This window comes from Lacerta agilis, chromosome 13 (genome assembly GCF_009819535.1).
Source record: "Lacerta agilis isolate rLacAgi1 chromosome 13, rLacAgi1.pri, whole genome shotgun sequence".
Lineage (NCBI taxonomy): Eukaryota > Metazoa > Chordata > Lepidosauria > Squamata > Lacertidae > Lacerta > Lacerta agilis.
The window spans coordinates 50,362,380-50,386,092 of NC_046324.1; the positions used below are offsets into that span (position 1 = coordinate 50,362,380).

At 46.4% G+C, this 23,713-nt stretch overlaps 1 protein-coding gene across 2 annotated transcripts in view; it reads left to right on the plus strand.

Annotated features, from left to right (window-relative positions):
- The window catches only part of LOC117056679 (cytochrome P450 3A24-like), a 40,388-nt gene extending 17,833 nt beyond the window's left edge, over nucleotides 1-22,555 (plus strand). Inside the window, exons 1-13 of one of the 2 annotated variants that reach the window (XM_033167262.1) lie at nucleotides 44-198; nucleotides 2,763-2,856; nucleotides 3,981-4,033; nucleotides 4,905-5,004; nucleotides 6,042-6,155; nucleotides 11,108-11,196; nucleotides 11,840-11,988; nucleotides 12,268-12,395; nucleotides 12,500-12,578; nucleotides 13,492-13,652; nucleotides 16,327-16,553; nucleotides 18,734-18,896; nucleotides 22,350-22,555. In XM_033167262.1, the coding sequence (XP_033023153.1) occupies nucleotides 122-198; nucleotides 2,763-2,856; nucleotides 3,981-4,033; nucleotides 4,905-5,004; nucleotides 6,042-6,155; nucleotides 11,108-11,196; nucleotides 11,840-11,988; nucleotides 12,268-12,395; nucleotides 12,500-12,578; nucleotides 13,492-13,652; nucleotides 16,327-16,553; nucleotides 18,734-18,896; nucleotides 22,350-22,445 (1,530 nt within the window). In that variant the 5' untranslated portion in view covers nucleotides 44-121 and the 3' untranslated portion in view covers nucleotides 22,446-22,555. Of the gene's footprint in view, nucleotides 1-43; nucleotides 199-2,762; nucleotides 2,857-3,980; nucleotides 4,034-4,904; nucleotides 5,005-6,041; nucleotides 6,156-11,107; nucleotides 11,197-11,839; nucleotides 11,989-12,267; nucleotides 12,396-12,499; nucleotides 12,579-13,491; nucleotides 13,653-16,326; nucleotides 16,554-18,733; nucleotides 18,897-22,349 lie in introns of those variants that run through there. The other variant, XM_033167261.1, reaches the window with a different exon arrangement.
- The last annotated feature ends 1,158 nt before the right edge of the window (nucleotides 22,556-23,713 follow it).

The window sequence follows — 23,713 nt, forward strand, 5'->3', positions numbered from 1 at the left end:
GGCCAAGTAAAAGCAAAACTGCGAATCTGAGGCTGAATCTTGGCAAAAACAAGCCACTTCCTCCTCGGCCTCGGGAACGAAAGAGCACCACTGCTGGTCCTGGGACCCTCCTGGCCGCAAGATGGGCTTCTTCTTCCTGCCCAGCCTTTCCCCAGAAACCTGGGTGCTGCTTCTCGTCTTCTTGGTCCTTCTGGGGCTGTGAGTTCAACTCAGAGGACAGGGAGCGCGCACGGGCGGGCGGGCGGGATCGGTGGAACCTGGTGCTGCGGGATTCTAGGAAGGAAAGGGCTGGCGAGATGTTCGGGGCAGCGCTGTCGCCCGCGCTTAGAGCAGCTGCCTGCCTGCAGAAGGGCTCCGGGTTTAAGTCCCTGGAGCCCCTCCGGGGAAGACTTGGGCAAGACGCCCTTCCTGAAACCCTGGAGAGCTCCTGCTGCCGGTCAGCGGAGACAGCGCCGGCCGAGCTAGACGGAGCAAGGGCCTCACTCACTTTGTTCAGATCAGGGGTAAGGGCAGGAGGAGCGAAGGCTCAGTCCCCAGTGGCTTCTCCAGGCAGGGCTGGGAGATACCCCTGCCTGGAATGCTCTGACTTTGGTCTGTGGAAACTTCCTGCGTTTCAGAGGTGCGGTTTTGTCAGGCTGCTATTAACTGGGAAGGAAGGGGCTGAAAGTGAGAGAGGAATCTAGCAACTCTGGTACTTTTCCAGAGTCGCTGCATAGAGCAGAGGGATCTCTCTTCCTCCTCCACATGTTTACAGCAACAAAGGGCTCCCCATCTGCACAAGGCAGGCAGCTGTTCTCCGGGCCCTGTAGTTCTGTGGCAGGAAAAGTGCTACCTGATGATTTTCTGCTGGATCCGTAGCCTCCAGAGGTCCTTCGTGTTGGCTCTAATCTAATCTCCGTCCCAGGCTGTGCCTGCTGCAGATCCAAAGTGCAAGGGTCAAAAGTGAGAGTCGCGGCCTCTGCAAAGGTGGGGCCCACCCCAAAGCCCTGCCCTTGTGCCACCACAGCCCACCAGCAAGCAACCAGCTTCTTCGGCTAGCAAAATAAATAAAAATCTACAGTGTTTGCAATGCTCCTGGCACGAGGTGCATTCTGCAACTGGTGTGGGTCCAACTGAGACCACGTGGAGATTTAAGAAAGCTGGAGGGGCCATCCAGGTGGAGACTGGAACTTGACATCTCCACCTGGCAGGCCCCTCCAGCTTCCTTAAGCAGGTCAGCTGAAGAGCTCATTTATTGCATTGATAGTCTACCTTTTTTCTCCAAGGAGGACATGGTTGACCTCCCCCCCCAGTTAATCCCTACAACAGCCCTGTGAGGTAGGTTAAAATGCTAAGACAGGCCTGGTGTCCCATCTAAAGAAGATTGGCAAGTTAAACCAATGGAATATGCTGAAATGGCAAAATTGATGATGAAATTAAGAGGAAGAGATGATCATTAATTTAAAGAAGAATTGAAGATGTTTCTTGCATATATACAGAAGCAATGTACACGGGTCAATACATTAGCAGTATTTTAAGATTACTTGTAATTTTATTGTGAATGCATAATAGGTGATTTAAATATGTTACAAATTTGACAATGGAATGCAGTATCTTGATAAATAATAGAACCAAGGAAGGGATTAAAGGGAAGTCAGTCTGTTCTGTTTTGTTTTTGCATTATTGTTGTTGTTTTTGGAAAATCAATAAATGTTAATTATAATAAAAATGTTGTGACAGGCCCAAGGTCATCCAGTGAGTTTATAGATATATGGAACTGAAATGTTTAATAATAATAATAATAATAGGGAGAAATGGTGCCTAGACATTCCGTTGTGGTGCGTGTAACCTAGGTTTAAGGTGCTATTTGGCAGTTAACTTATATCTCTGAAATATACTCGGAGTCAAGTGTGAACTTCATGCTTTTTATTCAGCCCACAGCAGCAATGAATGAATCTTTCCCCAAAACGTCTGCTATACGTACATTATTTACACAATGGGCCCCACGTGATTCTGGGCTACTCCTGTGGGCCAATCAGGTTGCGGATTCACTTCCTCCAGAAGTCTGATTGGCTGCTCCTACAGGCCAATCAGGTTTTGATTTCACTTCCTCCAGAAGCCTGATTGGCTGCTCCTACAGGCCAATCAGGTTGCTCATTCACTTCTACCAGGAGTTGGATTGTGTGGCTCCTGCAGACCAATCAGATTGCTGCAATTTCTAAAACTGACAATGCAGTCTGGTCATGGGCCTGAAGGCTCACTCTGTCTCTCCTTTGCCAGGCTCATAGTAGGAACATAGGAAAATAGGTAATACTGAGTCAGATCTACTGGTCCACCTAGCTCAATAGTGTCTGCCCTGACTGGCAGCAGTTCTGCAAGATTTTACGTAGGGCCTCCCTGGAACCAAGGTGGATTTAGAGGAGAGTGTCTAGTTCAGTCACACTGCGTGTCGAGCCTTGGGGACGCTGCAACTATTATTTAGAATGGAAGGTAAGAGGCAGAGGGCACCCAAATTTGATGTCACACAGGGTGCCTCTGAAATTTGAGGGCTCTGGTGCTCAAATCCTGCTCGCAGTCTTCACTGGCTAGCATGGAAGCCAGGTGAGCTGGAAGAAGACAGAGACAGCCACCTGTCCATCCTTGGCCAGGCTGCTCACTCGCTCACCCACAGGTTGCCTGTGACTTCTGAGTGAGCTGATAACTGCAAGGCCAGGTGGGCTGGAATATCTGGCTTTTCAAAGCACTTTTCTCATTGACTTCTCTCTCACTGGTTGTCTTTCCAGATATGGGATTTGGCCATACAATTTCTTTAAGAAGCTGGGAATTCCTGGTCCAAGGCCTCTGCCCTTCATCGGGACCTTTCTCGAATACCGGAATGTGAGTATTCTGCAGCCAGTCATGTTGTGGTGTGAACAGACGAGGAGGATGAAAATATTATGAAAATGATATACAGGTGGTATTTGACACCAGTCAAGATAGCTAAGATATATCCAGCAGCAAGCAATGTGTGTTGGAAATGCAAATCGGTGGAAGGGACCTTCTACCACATGTGGTGGACATGTCCAAAGGTAAAGGCCTTCTGGGAGAAGATTTATAATGAACTCAAGAAGGTAATGAAAGTTACCTTTATTAAGAAACCAGAGGCTTTTCTTTTGAGCATGGTTAATGGTGAGATACCCAGCCAGGATAGAGTGTTTTTTATGTATGCCACAACAGCCGCTAGAATTTTACTTGCAAGAAACTGGAAAGGTGAAGAGATTCCGACAGTGGAAGAATGGCAGATGAAGCTGATGGACTTTATGGAACTTGCTGAACTGACCGCGAGAATCCGAGACCAGAGGGAGGAGAAGGTGTGCCAGGAATGGAAGAATTTTAAAGACTATTTAAATAAGTGTGTAAAACTGAATATTTGAGCAGAATTAGCTAAAATAATTGGCTTAAGCTTGTTGATGTCAGATAAAATTGTGTATAAGAAGTATTGTCATGATTAAGATGAATGTCTAAGAAACTTAGAATATATAGTATAAGTGATGGAACATATGTGATTAATTGTTTTAAAGATATTAAGAAGGTTAGTATATGTTTATGAGAAAAAGATACAAAATTACCACAGTATATTGATATTGAATGCAGCCGAGTTTGCGGGGGAGGTCCCCAGCTAATGAAGATTGAAACATGAATGAGATAAAGAATAGTGTTATTTTGTGTAGGTAGGTATAAGCTTTATCTTTGTTTTTTGTATTGTATTGTTTAATTGTTTATTATGTTTTTTCTGTATGCGTATATGTGTATGTGTTTGTTCTTTTTCTTTATATTGAAAAAATAAAAACTTTATTAAAAAAGAAAAAGAAAAAAAGAATCACATTCCTGTGGTGTGTTTGGGCTGCTTCTGAAACAAAGCAAAGTTCTTAACTGCTCCTAAGTCAGCCTTGCCCCTAAGACAGCACAGCTACGCTGACTGGAGATGCCTGTTTCTCTGACAACTGTTTTTATCTCTGCAGGGGATTCTGGATTTCGACAAGAAGTGTTTTCAGAAGTATGGCAAAATCTGGGGGTGAGTGTCCCACAGAACAAAATCGGGGGTGTGGGGAGGTTGGCAGGTGTGCCTGTTGCTGCATGCAGATTGTGGCCTGAGTGGAAGGTGTTCCGTGCTTCTATAGAATAAGATAATCAGCAGGTTACATTTGTTGTGGTTTGTGCTATAGAATAAAAATACAATCCTGTGCTCAGGCAACCCACATTTTGCATTCTGTACAAATGATACAGATTGAGAAGGTGTGCATGATACACTGAGCATGATTTGTTCTGCAAATGTTTTCTGGTAGAACTTATTGTCCTGGTTTTGCTCATCATCAGAGTAGCATTTGTCACCAATATCTGGTCACTTTATTCCTCTGGCTCATGGCTTCAGAGGTTTTAACAGATAATCCTTCCAAGTGTAGGCTGTTTGCCATAAGACAGGGGTGGAGGAAGTGTGGCCCTCCAGGGGATGTCATTAATTGTCATACATTCCTTATTCCTAAGGCAGGGAGGAGGAACTAGGGGCCCTCCAGGAGAAACTGAATTTCAGCTTCCATCATCCCTGGCTGTTGGTGAAGCTCACTATGATTGATTGGAGCTAGAGTCCAAGGAGACCTGGAGAGCCACAGGTTTTCCACCATTGCAACTGGAGGTTAGGTAGTGAGTCCCAATCTCACACCAATAAAGAATCCTGATTACCTGTTAGGGTGGTGGACTCTCCCAGTTGCACAGCCACCTGCTGTGAATGCCGTAGATCTCTGGGTTTCCTGTATCTAACGGTGTCAGCCTAGATGGTGTTTAGGAACCAGCTCCAGCTCCAGGGTTCATTGTTCCTAGCTTCTTGTCACAAACCAATCGTTGCATCCAAGCAAGAATTACAAAGATTCTTCTTTCTGGGCAATTAGAATTTTTGATGGCCGGCTGCCCATGATGGCTATTCTGGATCCTATCATGATCAAAACCATCCTGGTCAAAGAATTCTACACCCATTTCACCAACCGCCGGGTAGGTATCTGCTGGGGAAGTATCTCTGTCAAGGAGATGGTGATGGATTTTGGATTCTTTTTTAAACTTAGACATCATCCTGGATCTCACAGAATGTGAAGCTGTGCTTTGCTCAGCCAAACTGTGGCTTGCTCGGGCATCAAAACTCAGCAGAGCAAATTTACCATGATTTGACAAACCCTGATGTGAAGCCATGGTTTGATGTTGGGCTACAAACTGTGGCTTTCCCTAACTATGGTTTGCTGTTTATGTCCAAACCCAACACCCTTGCTTAACGGTGGTGTATATTGCCACCCCAGGCCAGACACTTGCCAAGGTATAGAGATGTGAGCTATGAGCAGCTAGAAAACAAAACCACACCCGTGACAGAGCAACTCTCAATGGGGCTTTTTCTGAAGAAAGCTGTTTCTATGACTGTGACTGTTTTGTGAGGATTGGGGGGAATTTAAAGGGACCATCCTTCTGCAATGCTCTCTGACCAAGCTCTGATCCACGGATATCTGCCCCCCCTGCTTGGTAAACCTACTTGCAGGGCAATAATTAGCTTTTCAGAGGGGGGGTACTGTGCTGACCTTTCAAACTACACACGTCTGTTTTTTCATAAAAAGAAAGGATAAGCTGGCAGGAGTCTGTTGCCCCATCCAAGGTTGCAGGAAAGCATTAAGAAGAGCACATTTGGCAGGCGTGTGGCAAAGCCAGCCAGATTCCCCCAAAATATTTTCCTTTCCAGCTTGCGCAGTCAGCCAGAATTCAGGTGACGTGGTGAGGCAGTGCCAATCCTTGGGTGTCATGATGGTTTGGGGGATATCAGACAGGGGGTGATATCAGTGTTGGGGTGGAGGACGGGGAACAAACCAAGCTTTGGGGAAGTACACCATTCCCCCCCCCATCTGTGAGGCGGATCTTGGTTAGTTCAAACAAACCATGGCTTGGCACTTTGTTCGAATGAGGTCAATCTCTGGGCTTGTACAAAAAAAAGAGTATTTGGTGGTGACAGCTGCAACTCACTCCCAGTATTGATTTCTTGGACTGCTTAGGACTTTGGCTTGAACGGAGACCTGGACGTCTCAATATTCTCTGTCCCAGATGAGCAATGGAAGCGGATTCGCACCGTCCTCTCACCCACCTTCACCAGCGGGAGGCTGAAGGAAGTAAGTCCTGAGACCGACCCATCGCTTTGCCCATTGCCCTGGATCTGTAGTCGCCATTACTGAGCTTGGTTAGAGCTGCCACTCCCCTTTTGATAGGGCATCCTCAATAGGCAATTAAAAACGACAACAACCCTCAAAAAAATACTTCTGATCATTTACCGTTTATAAAAATTCTATTCCGCTCTTCATCCGAAGATTGCAGAGTGTTACACAACATGAAAATAGAAGATGAGAGCACAAAGTACATAATTAAACAAGAACAAGACAAACCAACAGTCCCCCCTCCCACAAACACATTTTAAATGCCATGGATTGTTCAGTTAGCCAAAGCCCTGGTTACAGAGAAATGTTTTCGCCCTGGTGCCTAAAGATACAGACTCAGGGAATCATAGAACTGTAGAGCTGGACGGGACCCCCAAGGGTCATCTATTCCAACTCCCTGCGATGCAGGAATCCTGCCCACGGCCATAATGAAGGCACCAAGTGAGCCTCCCTGGGGAGGGCATTCCACAAATGCTTTCCCCTTCCTCTGTTTCCCTGCCCTCTAGAAACTGATTGTTAGGATTTATGATGTGTATCTCACACCAAGACACAGCAAACTGACAGGTTTATAACTTCTTGGATTTACTAGATAATCACACAGTTTTTCAGTCCGAGCCCTCACGGTCAGTCCTCCCTGGAAGAGTCTGTTAGACCAAGTGACTGGCCCCTCCTTCACCAACAGGATATCCTCCAATTCTGACCCCACCTCCTACAGGGCTGGCACCGATCCTGGAGCCTTGTCATTCGTCAGCTGCAAGGGGTTGGACTGGATGGCCCTTGTGGTCTCTTCCAACTCTATGATTCTATGATTCTGTGAATTCTGGGAGGGCTTGCATTCCAGAGCGGGAGGGGCTATCATCACTCTCCCTGTGGGAAGAAGCCCCCCCCTTCTTCCTCTGAGGCTTCGCTGGCACTTGGAGAAGGCATGTTCCTGACATCACCACCTCCCCTCTAAACCCTCCCTCCTCTTCGTCTGCCATGGAGAGCTCCCTCATTTCAGGTCTCCCCCACCCCGCACTCTCCTCTTCCTCTGGGAAGACTGGGCCAAGAGCTCTGGCCCTTTCCCAGCCCTTGCCACACACCCCGCTGGCAGCCCGTTGGCCTGCTGAGATGGGGGTGGGCAACAGCCACCCTGTAGCAAGGTGGGTGGCACCTGGCCAGGTCCTGTGCAGTGTTGCAAGCCCTGCCCACCTCTTGAAGGGGGTGAGCGGACATTGCGGCAATAGTTAGCGAAGCCCAGGAACCTTTGTAAGTCTTGGGCTGCTGCCACTCTTGCACCGCCTGCACTTGTGCACCCCATCCAGAGAGATGCAATACCCCAGGAACTCCACTTTCTTTACGTGAAAGTGACACTTTCCCAACTTCGCGTAAAGTTGGTGCATCCGCAGCACCTCCATCACGTGGCGTATGTGCTGCTCTAGGCTGTCTGAGTAAATCAGCAAGTCATCTAAACAACTAACCACTGAAGAATCCAGTAGATCTGCTAACACGTGGTTAATGAAGGCTTGGGACGTGGCTGTCCCCGATTGCAGTCCAAACGGCATGACTAATTACACAAAGCTTCCATACTTTGTAGAAAAAGTTGTCTTCCACTCATTGCCTTCTCTCACCCGTATCAAGTTGTGAAAATCGTCACTGAGTGCAGCTGCTCTAGCAAATCCCCTGTGCACGGCAAAGGGTAATAGTTAGGGATCAGGACCTTGTTCAGGTTTCTGTAATCAACACACAACCTGAGTAGGGGGTGTCCTTCTTTTTCACAAAGAGTGAAACCTAATAAACCTGTGTGCCAACTCCTTCTCCAGGTACTCCCTCAATGCTGCCAACTCCGCCTCTGACATGGAGTACAAGCAGCTGGTAGGCATCTTGGCTCCCAGCTGCAGATCTATTTTGCAGCCATAAGGTCAGTTGGGAGGTAACCTGTCTGCCTCTTTCTCACAGAACACATCTCTAAAGCCTTATATTGTGGGGGTATGGAGCCCTCCTCTCCCGTAAGCTTCCCCCCACCCCTGCCCCTTTGGCTCCTACTTCCGTTGGCGCTTTGAACCCTAGGCAGTGTCCTTGGCAGTATGCTGAAGCAAACGTTATGGAACGCTGCCCCCATGCTGGATCATGCTTAGTGAGCCACATTATTCCTAAAACTAGGGGGTGCGTAGCCAATTTCAAGACATGGAACACCATTGTCTCTGTGGTTCGGTTTGACAGGTCCAATCCCACGGGCTGAGTAGCATAAGCAACTTGCCCTGACAAGCTTCCGTCTTAAAGGCTAAAAATTCAGCAGGCTTACAGGAGTATCTTGATGGATTGGCTACCAACGTCCTGCTTGCTGTGAGCACCATATCAGCGTCCAGTTGCACCCTCTGTTCTGCCAGGGCTCCTGCTAAAGTGTCCAGTTGTGACTTCAGATGCCAATTATGTTGCCGGAGTTCAATGATGGGGTCTCTTGGCTCGGCTGCCCCTGGTCCCAGTGCCCCAGCAGCTCCTTGCCCTTGGCCTGCCAAAATGCTACTCTCTCCGTGGTCTTTTCAGTGTGAAAAGAGGTGACTTGGGCTATGCTGTTAGGGATTTATGATTCAGTTACAGGTGGGTAGCCGTGTTGGTCTGCCATAGTCAAAACAAAATAGAAAATTCTTTCCAGTAGCACCTTAGAGACCAACTGAGTTTGTTCTTGGTATGAGCTTTCGTGTGCATGCACACTTCTTCAGATACACTGAAACAGAAGTCACCAGATCCTTAAATATAGTGAGGGAGTGGGGAGGGGTATTACTCAGAAGGGTGGTGGGAATGGGTGATCAGCTGATAGGTGTGGAAAACCTGTTGACGACTCTTAACTGCTGCAATTAGTCTTGCAGGGAAAGGCAAGGGGTGAGATGGCTAAAGATAGCTTTGTTATGTATAATGAGATAAGAATCCAATGTCGTTGTTCAGACCAGGTTTCTCCATGGTTTTAAGTTTGGTGATTAGTTGCAATTCAGCCACTTCTCTTTCCAGTCTATTTCTGAAATTTCTTTGTATTAAGACAGCTACTTTGAGATCTTGTACAGAATGTCCTGGGAGATTGAAGTGTTCTCCTACTGGTTTCTCTGTCTTGTGATTCCTGATATCAGATTTATGTCCGTTTATCCTTTGGCGTAGGGTTTGGCCTGTTTGTCCAATATAGAGAGCTGAAGGGCACTGTTGGCATTTGATTGCATACACAATGTTGGAAGATGAGCAATTAAATAGTCCTGAGATGGTATGTCTGGTGTTGTTGGGACCAGTAATGGTGTTCTCCGGGTTTATGTGGCAGCAAAGTTGGCATCTGGGTTTATTGCAGGCTCTGGTGCCAGTGTCCATGTTGAGTCCTGTTGTTGTATTATTGTGGGTGAGGAGCTGTTTGAGATTGTGTGGCTGTCTGTAGGCGATGAAGGGTCTTCCTCCCAGAGCTTGAGAAAGAGAGCTGTCATTATCTAGGAGAGGTTGTAGATCTCTGATGATGCGTTGTACTGTTTTAATTTGGGAGTTGTATGTGATTACTAGTGGTGTTCTGTTATTTTCTTTCTTGGGTCTGTCTTGCAGCAAGTTCTCTTTATGATGTTCCTCTCACTCCAAGACTCAGCCAGTCGAAAGGTTTATAGTTTCTTGCATTTGTTGGGTAATTAAACAGTAGCTCAATCGGAGCCCCTCCTTAACCATTCCTCCTCAGAAGAGTCAGATAGCCCAAGTGACGGAACCCTCCCTTTCCAACAGAGTAACTTCAGAGCGCACCTTCTGCGGAACTGACGTCTATCATGGAGCTTGCTTCTGTGCCAACAACGAGTAGTTACTGGGAAGGCTTGCTCCCCCTCTTCCCCTTCTTGGGTAGATCCCAAATCAGACTCAGTCTGCCTAGCAGATCTATCAGGTTACACCAGCGCCTTATCTCATGGAAATCCACTATGTGGAATACTGTAGACTCCTCACAGCAGCTAGATTAAATGTCCTCGAATCTGCGGTATTGTGGGGAAGGTATAGGGGAGTCCCATACGCCCAGAGAACTTGTCATTGTGCCCTGGGAGAGGTAGAGTCCACTGAACATATTCTCTTGAGCTGCCCTTTTTATGCAGATTTCAGGCAAAATCTTATAGCCCCACTCTTAGCTCTCTATCCAGAGAAAGACAGGTTTTATATTTGTTGAATAATGTTACGAGGAAAAACAGCTTCCTTGGTGGCCAAATTGCTTTTACTAGCTCTTAAATGTCGTAAGATCAAAATTGATTGCTTGACATGGGTTTATCTGTATAGCTTCATGTTAGTGTTGGCTATGTTTTATTCTAAAGCTCCTCTAGATGTTTTAGATGTTTAAATTTTGTATGGATAAATGTATGGTGAAAGGTTGTTTTCTGCTGCTCCAGAGAAGCAGACATGGAGCAATGGATTCAGACTACAAGAAAGAAGAAGATTCCACCTAAACATTAGGAAGAACTTCCTGACAGTAAGAGCTGTTGGACAGTGGAATTTGCTGCCAAGGAGTGTGGTGGAGTCTCCTTCTTTGGAGGTCTTGAAGCGGAGGCTTGACAGCCATCTGTCAGGAATGCTTTGATGGTGTTTCCTGCTTGGCAGGGGGTTGGACTGGATGGCCCTTCTGCTCTCTTCCAACTCTAGGACTCTAGGATTCTATTTTTTCTGACTGCCGGTCAGAAAAAATGATGATGATGACTCAGTCTGCCTCACGTGATCCCTGGAATCTGCAGCTGGTATTCCTGAGGGGGGAGGGCTATTGTCACTCCTTCTCCCTCTGAGGTCTCGTTGGCACTTGGAGAACGCATGCTGGCAAAGGGAGAAGGCATGTTCCTGACACAGATTGCAAGTGGCCATTCCAAACTGCTGCTTGTTCTCCGGCTCCATTGTAATGGGGTCTCTGCTGCCATTCAGGTTTTGCTCTGCATTTCCAGATGCTCCCCATCATCAACCGATACGGAGAAATGCTGGCGAAGAATGTCCAAAAGAAATCAGACAACGATGAACCCATGGACATGAAAGAGTGAGTTATTTCTTGGGGGGCTGGTGGGGGGAAAGGAGCCCATTTTAGAACAGAAACCAATTCCAGGAAACTTCCAGGAGGAAAACTGAGTACTGACACATTTTGCAAAATTACAAGGTTGAGTGTTTTCTGGAGTGTCTCGCCGCAGAGTTCAGCAGGAGTTTGATCCCCATATGGAAGAGCTGTGTATTCCTGCATTGAACAAGGTTTGGGCTATAAGGTCCTGAGGATCCCTTCCAGCTCTACAATTCTATGAGTCTTTGGAATACATGATTGAATACTTCTCCCATGTAAAAAACAAAACAAATTTCTATACGAAAAAACCTAGAGAAAATAATGCAAACAAAAAGTTACATATATTCTTAGAATATATAGACACATCGTGGGGAAATCATGCAAACGAAACATTAGCCTCCAGTTCAGCTCCAGTTTTTAGATGAAGGCTTGAGATGTATGCAATAAACAGAGCTGATTCACAGGCCAGGAAGGCCTGAGCTCTTGCTGATCACGTAGCTGAGTTTAAAGTCCTTGCAAGATTCATCATGTGCTTCTTTCGGCTGATGGTCTTCTCTGGGAGGACTTCGTGGGACCAACACCCCATCACATTTCATGCGTGTTTCTTCACCTCTTCCCTTTCTCACAGCATCTTTGGCGCCTACAGCATGGACGTTGTGACCAGCACCTCATTCAGCGTTGACATCGATTCCATGAACAACCCCAACGATCCTTTCGTCAAGAACATCAAGAAGTTCCTCAAGTTCAGCTTTCTGAATCCAGTGTTGATTCTGATAGGTAAGAGACGCTGAAACTGCATGGAAAGGGTATTTGCACAGATAACTTTGCCATGTGGTTGCCAGGTCTCAGGCTCTCTACCTGAACTGTCCTGGTTTCAGCTCCTACCTAAAGATCTCCGGGGAAAGGAGTTCTATCCCTTGAAGAAGCAGAGAGAGAGGCAACTTTTGTCCATTGTGTTCCTAGCTTTCCTCTCTCTCAAGACGAGCTTGGCAAGATTCCTTGACTGCTGCATCATTGCATCCTCCAAAAACTCTGTTCTGTTTTTCTCTCTCCCAGTCATCTTCCCATTCCTCACACCGCTGCTGAATAAACTAAACTTCTCCCTGGCACCTTCCGCCTTCATGGACTTCTTTGTTGATGCTGTCAAAAAAATCAAGAAGGACCGTCAAAAGAACCAGCACACGGTAAGTGTGGCCCCTTCTTCAACATCCCATGTGGAAGGTCAGGTGTGTGATTGATGTTCCATTCTCTCCTGCTAACCCTTGTCTCTGTCTCTGTTCCCTTGCAGGACAGAGTTGACTTTCTGCAGCTCATGGTGGACTCTCAGATCTCAGGCGACGTCTCCAATGAAGCAAGTTCCTATAAAGGTAAATAGACAGGGGGCACCTCCGAACAGTGGCTGTGTTTTGTGTTACGGCTTGGCAGTGTTTTCTTTGCTCTGACATATCAGGACTGTACTCCATGTTTTGGGACTCCTCCTTTTCAGAGATCCTTGACATTTCTGGCTAACGCCTAGAATAGGCGAGTGAGCTAGCTCTGCTGAAATTTGTTCAAGTTGAAAACTTTAATGTTCACTTAGGCAAGTGCCATTGCATGCATACTCACAGAGCAAACCTAAGCACAAGAGCACCTGGTTTGTCTTTGCTTTGGCTCCAGGGTGTGGGATGTGATACATAGATAACAGTCAAGTGCAATATTCCTTGTTTTCCTAGAGTGGACATGCAAGGGGATGTTTGGTCCAGCCAGTCAGAACTTCCTGTTTCCTCCTGGGCTGTGACATACTTCCTCTTGCATGTGACTAGAGGTGGGTGTGACATTACCTTTGCAGGTAACAGAAGCACAAGACACACAGCCCTCCTCCCTCTTTTCCATCTTCCTTTCATCATGTGAACTGCAGTCACTGGGATTAACTCCCCATATGGGGCAGATCTACATGTATATACTTTGTAACTAAGTCTGCCTTCAGGGATCCATATGTGAACTGAATGTGTGAGTAAACTTCTTTTATATACTTTACACAAGATTGTGTAATCCCTTCTTTTAGGAGGGATTAAAGGGGTTTTACCAGGGAAATATTAGAACACATTTCAATCTGGACAAGTCAGATTGAATTGAGTATAGTCAAAGGCTTAAACAAGCCTGCAACCAGCTACCTGCTGTGCGTATAAAAGGGGAATATAAAACTCTGCTAAGTCAATCCCACCCCGATTTTTACTGACAGCTTGTTTGTAGTGTTGATACGAAGTTGTGTTTTCCCTCCTTGTTTGCTTTCTTCTGCAGCTCTGACTGACAGAGAGATTATGGCCCAGGCCATTATGTTTATTTTTGCTGGTTACGAGACCACCAGCACCACTCTCAGCTTCCTGTCCTACTGCCTGGCCACCCACCCAGATGTGCAGCAGAAGCTGCAGGAGGAGATCGATGAGGCTCTTCCCAATCTGGTAAGAGCATCTGTTTTGGTCTCCAAGGATGAGGCTCATCAGGCTTGGGGGGACATAGGCAAACATGGAGAAACCTGTCTCCTGGTTGCTCGTGGGATGGTCTCAAAAGCATGATGGCAGGTGGGAAAGCTGGTGGACTCCAGATCCCATCACCCCAGCCACCATGGCCAGTGGTGATGGATCATGGGAGTTGTAGTCCAACAATATTTGGAATCCCTTGGGTTCCTCACCTCTGGTTGACATGCCCGAAGTGGAATGTGGGGGAAACAAAGATGTTGAAGCCATCAGGTAGATTTCACTGGCAGTTTTCATCCTAATCCTCAGTAATTGAGCAGGATTGCAGTAGTGTTAATTGACAAGAATGGAAGTACTGGAACTGCCACCATGTTTTGTGTTGGGCATGCATGGCTGCCACTCTGGACAGATGTGGACAGGTTCAGGAGGGTGGAAACGCAAAGCTAAGTGTTTGTGTGCAAACAAAACAGTATAAATTTGGGAAAGGGGGGGTTATTTTTGTTTGTTTATCAAACATGGATTTTGTTTTTCATCAGTGCAAGAAATTTGGAGGGATGGAATTCATAGGAAATTGCTGGGCAGCAACAGTGTTCTGCTTTCATTCTCCAGTCTTCTAATAAACCAGACATGGTGTCAGAGCTTCTCTGTGCTACCATGGAGATTCCAGGTTTGCGATTTTATGAATTTCATCCAGTAGTTCTTCTAATTTCCCCCACCTCCCGAAGTGGAGAAGGTGGATAGAGAAACATTTTTCTCCCTCCCTCATAACACATGAACTCAGCAACATCCAAAGAAGCCAAATGCTGGAAGATTCAGGACAGGTAAAAAGGACTTCTTCACACTGTGGACAGAAAAAAAACTGCGGAATTTGCCCTCCCAGGAGGCAGTGATGGTCAGCCCAATTCAAAGTGCTGGTTTTGACCTATAAAGCCTTAAACAGCTCAGGACTCCAATACCTTAAGGACTGCCTCTTTCCATATCAACCTACCCAGACCCCGAGATCATCTTCTGAGGCCCTCCTTCGTGTGCCTCCCCCTCAAGAGGTCCGGATGGTAGCAACACAAGAACAGGGCCTTTTCATTTTTTTAAAAAGAAAATTTATTAAATTTTAACAATACAAAATACAACAATACAGAATACAAAATACAAAACACTACAACAAAAACTACAAAACTACAACAATACAAAAATATAAAAATCTAACAAACAAACACTTCTTCAACTTATCTTATCTTATTCCTAACATTACTTTGGGACCTCCTCGCAAGAACAGGGCCTTTTCAGCAGTGGCTCCCCGTCTGTGAAATGCTCTCCTCAGGGAAGTTCACCTGGCACCTTCACTATACACCTTTAGGCACAAGGAAAAAACATACCTTCTTAACCAGGCCTTTGTCTGACCTGATCAACATCCTATACCCTTTTAAAATGTGGCTCTTTCTTGGGGGGGGGGTATTATTAGCTTATTGTTTTTATTTTGATTTTATATATTGTGACATTTTTTGTGAACCGCCCTGAGACCTCCGGGTATAAAGCAGTATATAAATTCAACAAAAAATAATAGTAACAGCAAGAACAACAATAACAACAGCAGTAACAACAACAACAACAACAACAACAACAACAACAACAATTTATTATTTGTATCCTGCCCATCTGGCTGGGTCACCCCAGCCACTCTGGGTGGCCTCCAACAAATACCAAAATACAATACAAAGTCACAGTTTAAAAACTTCCCTAAACAGGACTGCCTTTAGGTATTTTCTGAATGTCAGGTAGTTGTTTATTCCCTTGACTTCTGATGGGAGGGCGTTCCACAGGGCGGGCGCCACTACCAAGAAGGCCCTCTGCCTGGTTCCCTGTAGCTTTGCTTCTCACAGTGAAGGAACTGCCAGAAGGCCCTCAGTGCTGGATCTCAGTGTCTGGGCTGAACGATGGGGGTGGAGACACTCCTTCAGGTCTACTGGACAGAGGCCGTTTAGGGCTTTAAAGGTCAGCACCAACACTTTGAATTGTGCTCGGAAACATACTGGGTCTGAACAGCAGCAGCAGCTTTAAAAGAGGATCAGACGGATTCATGGAGGAGGAGAAGGCTACCAATGGCTACCAGCCATGATGGCTCTTCTCTGCCGCCACAGTCAGAAGCAGCCATGCTTCTGAAGACCAGTTGCAGGAAACCATGGGAAGGAAGACGACTCTTGTGCTCATTCTTTTGCTTGTTGCTTTCCCCCAGGCATCTGGTTGGCCACTGGGAGAAAAGGATGCTGGACTCAATGGGCCATTGGCCTGATCCATCAGGATCATAGAATCATAGAATCCTAGAGTTGGAAGAGACCACCAGGGCCATCCAGTCCAACCCCCTGCCAAGCAGGAAACACCATCCAAGCATTCCTGACAGATGGCTGTCGAGCCTCCGCTTCAAGACCTCCAAAGAAGGAGACTCCACCACACTCCTTGGCAGCCAATTCCACTGTCAAACAGCCCTTACTGTCAGGAAGTTCTTCCTAATGTTTAGGTGGAATCTTCTTTCTTTGAATCCATTGCCCCGTGTCCGCTTCTCTGGAGCAGCAGAAAACAACCTTTCTCCCTCCTCTATATGACATCCTTTTATATATTTGAACATGTCCTTAGGTTCCTCATGTTTCATTTCCCTCTTTTGCAGGCCACTCCTACCTATGAAGCTGTCCTTCATTTGGAGTATCTGGACATGGTGGTGAACGAAACGCTTAGGCTTTACACTCCCGTAGAGCGGATTGAAAGGCTTTGCAAAAACACCGTGGAGATCAACGGAGTGACGATCCCCAGAGGAACAGCGATCATTATCCCTGCCTTTGTCTTGCATCATGACCCGGAACATTGGCCCGAACCGGAGGAGTTCAGACCCGAAAGGTGCGTTGCAAGGAAGGAGGCCCTTCCTTCTCCCGAAAGCGGCTAATTATAAATCCTGGCGGCAGGAGCAGGAAACCTAAGAGCGGGTGCGATTATTACAACACCTGCACAATGCATTTATCATTGTTTGACATCCTGCGGTGCCATGCGGGGACTTTTTATAAGCTACACCCATAAACTGCGCATGGAATTTAATTAACTGTGTTGGTGGAAATGACACCTAGATGGTTTCAGCGACTGAAACATTGGCCTGGTTTTATGCCCAGTGGTTAAAAGAAGAGCTGTAGGGCAGCTGGTGCCAAGCCATAAAAACGCTTGCAGAAAATGAGAGCCAAAAAGTGATATACTCCTTTCTAATGTTTAGGAAAAATGATTTAATTCCTATTGATAATGGGAAAATAATTTGTCCATATTTTGCATTTACATCGCTGAAAATGATTACATGTCCACAACATACTTGCGATACAGAAAAGAAGATTAAATTATACTTTCCTGGTGGTATCAAATGAGCTGAGCGTGAAAATCTGATTAATAGGCAAGATACAATCCAGATAGAAAGTGCTTGGCTGCCATATCAAAATCTAACTAATAAATGAGATTTAATTCAACCAAAGTGTTTAATTGTGCTATAAGCATCTTTCCCCAACTTTCATCCTTTCCCCCCATTCATCTCTAGTATCTGAGCTGAATTAGTAATATCTTATTATTGAGAAAGAGAATCCTCTTTTCATAACATTTCTTGAATCTCTAATTTCTGCTTTCCTTCATTCCTGCTGGAGCTCAGGCTGCATGTATACCATGCCTTTGAAGCACTATCAAAGCAGATTCTCCCGTTCAAAGTATTCTGGGTACGGCAGTTTGCTAAGGGCTGCTGGGAATTGCAACTCTTGGAAGGGGAAACTACATTGCCCAGAATTCTTTGCAGGGGAAACGTGTTTCAGAGTGTTTTAAAGCTACTGTATGTATGCAGCCTTAGGTAAAGGTAAAGGGACCCCTGACCATTAGGTCCAGTCGTGTCCGACTCCGGGGTTGCGGCACTCATCTCGCTCTATAGGCCGAGGAGCCGGCGTTTGTCAGCAGACAGCTTCCGGGTCATGTGGCCAGCATGACAAAGCCACTTTCTGGCGAACCAGAGCAGCACACGGAAATGCTGTTTACCTTCCCGCCGGAGCGGTACCTATTTATCTACTTGCACTTTGACGTGCTTTCGAACTGCTAGGTTGGCAGGAGCTGGGACCGAACAATGGGAGCTCACCCCGCCGCAGGGATTCCAACCGCTGCCCTTTGATCGGCAAGCCCTAGGCTCTGTGGTTTAACCCACAGCGCCACCTGGGTCCCTGCAGCCTTAGCCACCTCCATTCATTTTGATTGGATCTATTCTAGGGTATGCATGACTGCTTACAACCCAGTTGGAAGGGAAGAGCCATTTACACCAACTCAAGCTTTTTGCAGGAAATGGGAAAGATCAATGTAATAACTAAATATATGTTTCCTTGAGGAATAAATCTACCCTGGGCAGCGACAGCAGTTTTCAACCAGCAAACTCACAGCAGCAGCAACTGCTTTGAAGAACATGCCTGTTGGAGCTGCCCTTGGGTTGGTCTTTCCCAACCTGGCATACCCTTGAAGTTATTGGACTCCCAACTCTGCCAGCTGGTGCTCAGGGGTGGGGGTCTAACTTAGATCCATAGCAGGGGTCGGCAACCTAAGGCCCATGGGCCACATTTAACTGGCCCATGGACCCCTGCTGCCCGCTCAAGGACCCCACCACCCACTCAGCCAGCTCCTGTGCCCTGCGCTAAACTGGTGTGGAGCAGAACAGAGACCGCCTTCTGCAATGCTGGGCAGCTTCCAATTGGCTGCTGGAAGCTCCTGCAGCCAATGGGAAGCTGTGCACGCCTCCTCCGCGCTGGAAGGAGCATCGGAAATAGTGTTTGTGCATGTGTCCGCGCGTGCACTCCGGCCCACCGCAGCGTCTGCGGGACCGTGAACTGGCCCAATCCAAAAAACTTTGCCGACCCCTGATCCATAGCTTGACCAATCAAATTCCCTCCATAATTTGATTCTCAGGCCCCAGATGGGGTCACTTGGCTCACCCAGCAGTGGAGGAACATTAGATGCGTGTTTCTTCCAGTATCCTTCCTCACCTCACACCTCTCTCCTTTCTGATCTGGAAACAGGTTCAGTAAAGAGAACAGGGAAGCCATTGACCCATACGTCTTCCTGCCCTTCGGTGCGGGTCCCAGGAACTGCATAGGAATGCGCTTCGCCCTCCTGGTCGTGAAAGTGGCGGTGGTGGTCTTGCTGCAACGGTTTTCCTTCCGCCCCTGCAAAGAGACTCCAGTAAGCCGCAGCATTTTGTCCGTTTCGCCTTAACGCAAGGCCAATTGCTCTATTAGCACTGAATTGCTTGCTAAAACCAGATGGCTGTATTCATTTTATTTCCTCCCTCCATACCTCATTCCTGGGCCGGAGGAATCACACCTGCCTCTGAGCACAGGTGTGATGTGCTGACAAGGTCTCCATCACACTGCAGCATTCTGCACTCACGGCAGCTTCTGGATAAATCCATCCCTGAAGTAACCAATAATAATAAACATTATATTTATTTTTAGCCTTCCTTTTTCCCCTGACAAGGGCTTGAGGCATTTTGCAGATAAAATAGGAACAGCTAAGAAACATTGGGAGGGGGAACCCAATCATTTTTTTTAAAAAAAAGCATTAATAGAATTAAATCCAGCTATATAAAGATATATTAAAACATGCACATAATTACAATAAAAACAGCACAGCCTCTGCTGTTTCCTTTAAAAAAAAAGTCAGTTCCCAAATGCCTGTTGGAACAAGAAAGACTTCACATGCCGGCAAAAGGACAGCAATTCCCCCTTTAAACGCACAGCGGATAACTGGTTGCAGGCTTGTGTAAGCCTCTCACTATTAGGTTCCTAGTAAGTTCCCTTATATCCCTCTTAAAAGAATAAACATGCCACAATCTTGTGTAAAGTATATAAAAGAGGTTTACTCACATCATCAGTTCACAGTTGGTTCCCTGGAGGCAGACTTAGTTACAAAGTATATACATTTGGATCTATCCCGTATGGGGATAATCCCAGTGTCCTCTGTTGGCTGGAAGTGTCCTCTGTTGGCTGGAAGCCAACAGAGCATCTCTAGCTAAAAAGCTGCTCCAACAATGAGGAAGTCAAAGAGAGAGAGAGTGTGGCTGCATGCCTTGTCCTTTTGCTACCTGGACAGGTAAGGTCAAGCAAAGTCACATGCAAAGGATGTATGTCCCAGCCAGGAGGAAACAGGAAGTTTTTGATTGGCTGGACCAAACATTCCCCTGCATGTCCACTCTAGGAAAACAAGGAATGTTGTACTTGACTGCTACTTATGTATCACATCCCACATGAAGTTGCTTGGGAGCAGCAACCCCCAAGAAGGCCCTGTTCTGCGTCCCCACCTGTGAGGGTTGCGGGACCAAGAGAATGGCCACCCCCAAAGATCTCAGAGCCCAAGCAAGTTTGTATGAGGGAGTGTGATTTTTCAGATCACTTGGACTTAAGCTGCGTAGGGTTCTATAAGCCATAAGCAGCACTGTTGAATCCATAGAGTTGGAAGGGACCCTGAGCATCATCTAGTCCAACCCCCTGCAATGCAGGGATGTGCAGCTGTCCCATAGGAGGATTGAGCCTGCAACCGTGGCATTATCAACATCATGCTCTAACCAACTGAGCTATCCGTTATTCAAAGCTGGTGTTCCTGGGCGCTTTCAAAAGGCAGCCCCATCCAGAGAGTGTCATGTGTGGAGGAAAACTTAAAACACATTGCAAAGTCCCCCCCCCCAAAAAAAAAGACCAGAAGCAATTGTATCTCATCCAGCAGAGCTTTACTGATACTGAAGCCCTGTTTAGGGAAGTTTTTAATTTGTGACTCTGTATTGTATTTTGGTATTTGTTGGAGGCCGCCCAGAGTGGCTGGGGAGACCCGGCCAGATGGGCGGGGTATAAATAATAAATTATTATTATTATTATTATTACTGAAGGCAAATGAGCATCATGGTCACAAATCCAATACTTTCAGGATTGGCACCATCCATAAGAAATCCAGTTCCGGTAGGCTTAACTTAAACTTCACAATAACTTATATTAAGTCTAAACCTTAACACTATAGCATACATACAGAACACCACACCAGAACAAAGAGATAGAAAGAAAAAGTGAGTGAAACCCAGGCTCCTCCTGGCCTGACTATAATATCCAGCATGACCTTGACAGAAAGGATAACAGAACCAGTTTAAACCAGCTGTACTCAGCTTCCCAGGTGTAGCCCAAACTCCAGAAACCTTCTGCCTGCTTCTTTCGCATAGAAAGAAACCTTCCAGAAAACTCTTGAGCCAAGTAGAATAGGAAAGATCTCTACACATCAGATCAATACTTTCTGTAGTAAGAAATCCAAACTGACAGAGAGCATTACAGTAATCCAAACAGCATGCAGTTAAGGCCTGTGTCCTTGTGGCCGACTCAGACACCTCAAGGAACAGGCGCGATTCATGCACTTCTGTGGCCAGGCTATCCTGGTCCAGCAACAGCCGTAGCATTTGATACAGCCGTATTTGGAATACTGTGTCCAGTTCTGGTTGCCTCGCCTCAAAAGGGAGGTTGGCAAAGGTTTAGAACAGGACCGCAGAAATGATCCGTGGGGTGGAGTAAATCTTTGGCGAAGAAAGTTTGCAGCATTTGGGGTTTTTTCCCTTTGGAGAAAAGATGAGTTAGAGGCAAGATGATAGAAGTTTTTAAAAATTATGCCTGGTATGGAGAAAGTGCGTGGAGAAAAGTTTTCCTTCCTCTCTCGTAAAACTAGAACCCATCGACATTTAATGAAGCCGAATGCAGGAAGGTTCGGGACAGTTAAACGAAAGTCCTTGTTTATGCAGCACAGAGTTAAACTGTGGAACTCCATTCTGCAGGAGGCAGGGGTGGCCGCCACCTTGGATGGCTTTCAAAGAGGATTAGACAAATTCATGGAGGAGGAGAGGGCTATTGACAGCTAATAATAATATTTATTATTTGTACCCCACCCATCTGGCTGGATCTCCCCAGCCACTCTGGGCGGCTTCCATCAAATATTAAAATACATTTAAAATATCACAGATTAAAAACTTCCCTAAACAGGGCTGCCTTCAGGTATTTTCTGAATGTCAGGTAGTTGTTTATCTCCTTGACCTGTGATGGGAGGGCGTTCCACAGGACGGGCGCCACTACCGAGAAGGCCCTCTGCCTGGTTCCCTCTAGCTTTGCTTCTCGCAGTGAGGGAACCGACAGAAGGCCCTCGGCGCTGGATCTCAGTGTCCGGGCTGAATGATGGGGGTGGAGACGCTCCTTCAGGTATACAGGACCGAGGCCATTTAGGGCTTTAAAGGTCAGCACCAACACTTTGAATTGTGCTCGGAAACGTACTGGGAGCCAATGTAGATCTCTCAGGACCGGTGTTATGTGGTCCCGGCGGCCGCTCCCAGTCACCAGTCTAGCTGACGCATTCTGGATTAATTGCAATGGCTCTGCTCCACCTCCGCAGTCAGAGGAAGAGAGGGCTCTTGTGCTTAGATCTTCCTGCTTACCCGTTTCCCACAGGCATTTAGTTGGCCACTGCGACAACAGGATGCTGGCTGAGATGAGCCCCCCATTTGGCTCTTCTCATGTAGCATGATGTCTGTGTGAACTTTGCAGTTGCTTCTGCTGGATCTTCCCTGCTTCCTCCTGTTTACTGACTCCTTTTTGCTTTCTTTTCATGACAAAGATCCCCATGGAACTGGGCAGCATAGGATTCATAAAACCCAAAAAGCCCATCATGCTGAAGCTGGTCCCCAGAGCCGTTGCTTCTCCAGAGGAATAAAGGAAGGGGACGCAGAGGAAGGTGCTGCCTCCCAATTCCCACACCGTGTTGCCTTCACCTCATTGAGGACTAGCGACTTGCACTGACACAAACCGCATAGAGGAAGTTCATCCTTTCTCAGAGTTTTACTGACCTGATATCTCTCTGTTTACTTAAGCTTACATGGTAAGCATGGTAAAAATGAAGACCTTCATTTTTTAGAAATTACCTTATAATTAGATTTTATCCATTTGGGGTTTTTCATGTTGCGTCTTGGCCATGGGTCACGCAAATCAATGTGCAAGAAATGAATGGTGGTCCCAATTTATCGTATTATTGCATTGTATTTTAAATGTTTTGTGACCCTCATTAAATCGTGCTGCGTATGCAATTTTTATTACCTTATCGTTAGATTTTAGAAATTTGGGTTATATATGCTGCTTCTTGGCCAAGGGTCGCCCAAAGCAACGTACCTTGGTTCTCAAACTTAATCCATTCTGGACGTCTATTCCAAAACCAAAGCATTCCAAAACCAAGGTGTGCTTTCCCATAGAAAGTAATGAAAAATGGATTAATCCGTTCCAGATGATGAAAAACAATCCTTAAAACAGAAATTTAACACATATTTTAGTATCTAACGAGACCATTGATCCATAAAACGAAAGCAATAAACAATGTACTGTACTGTAAAATGAATAAAACAGTATTGATGATTTTAAAAAAATGAAAATTTGATTTTTTTTCCCTTACCTGCACTGATGATAGTCATTGTTTGGATGGGGGGGCTTTTATCCATTTCTGCAGTCACACAATCAATCAATCAGTAGCTGAACTGGGTTCCACACAGTCACAAAAAGGAAGGCACAAGGCAGAGTCCCAAAATTTCAGCTCACCCCCTCCAAGAGGGTGGGTGGGGTTTGCGACACTGCGCAGGCTTACCTGGCCAGGTGTCACCCACCTTGTTACAGGGTGGCCATCGCCCTGCCTCATCTCAGGCCAATGATGCTCTCCGGCCCAGACTCACTTTGTTTTCTTTCCAGGTTCATTGCTGGACTTTGCTCTTGGTTAGGTAAGAGTTCCTCACCAGCATGTTCCTAGGCTTCCCACCAGGACAGCCAAAGTTGTCTTATGTTGTCTGTTTGCTCAACTCAGCCCCATGACACCTTCTCGTAAAAGCTCTCCCACAACCAAGCTCAGAATCAGACCACTGATCCCACACCGGATGTGTTGTGAATGCCAACTCTCTTTCCCAAGGCCACATTGCAAATGGGGAATGGTTGGTGCAGTCA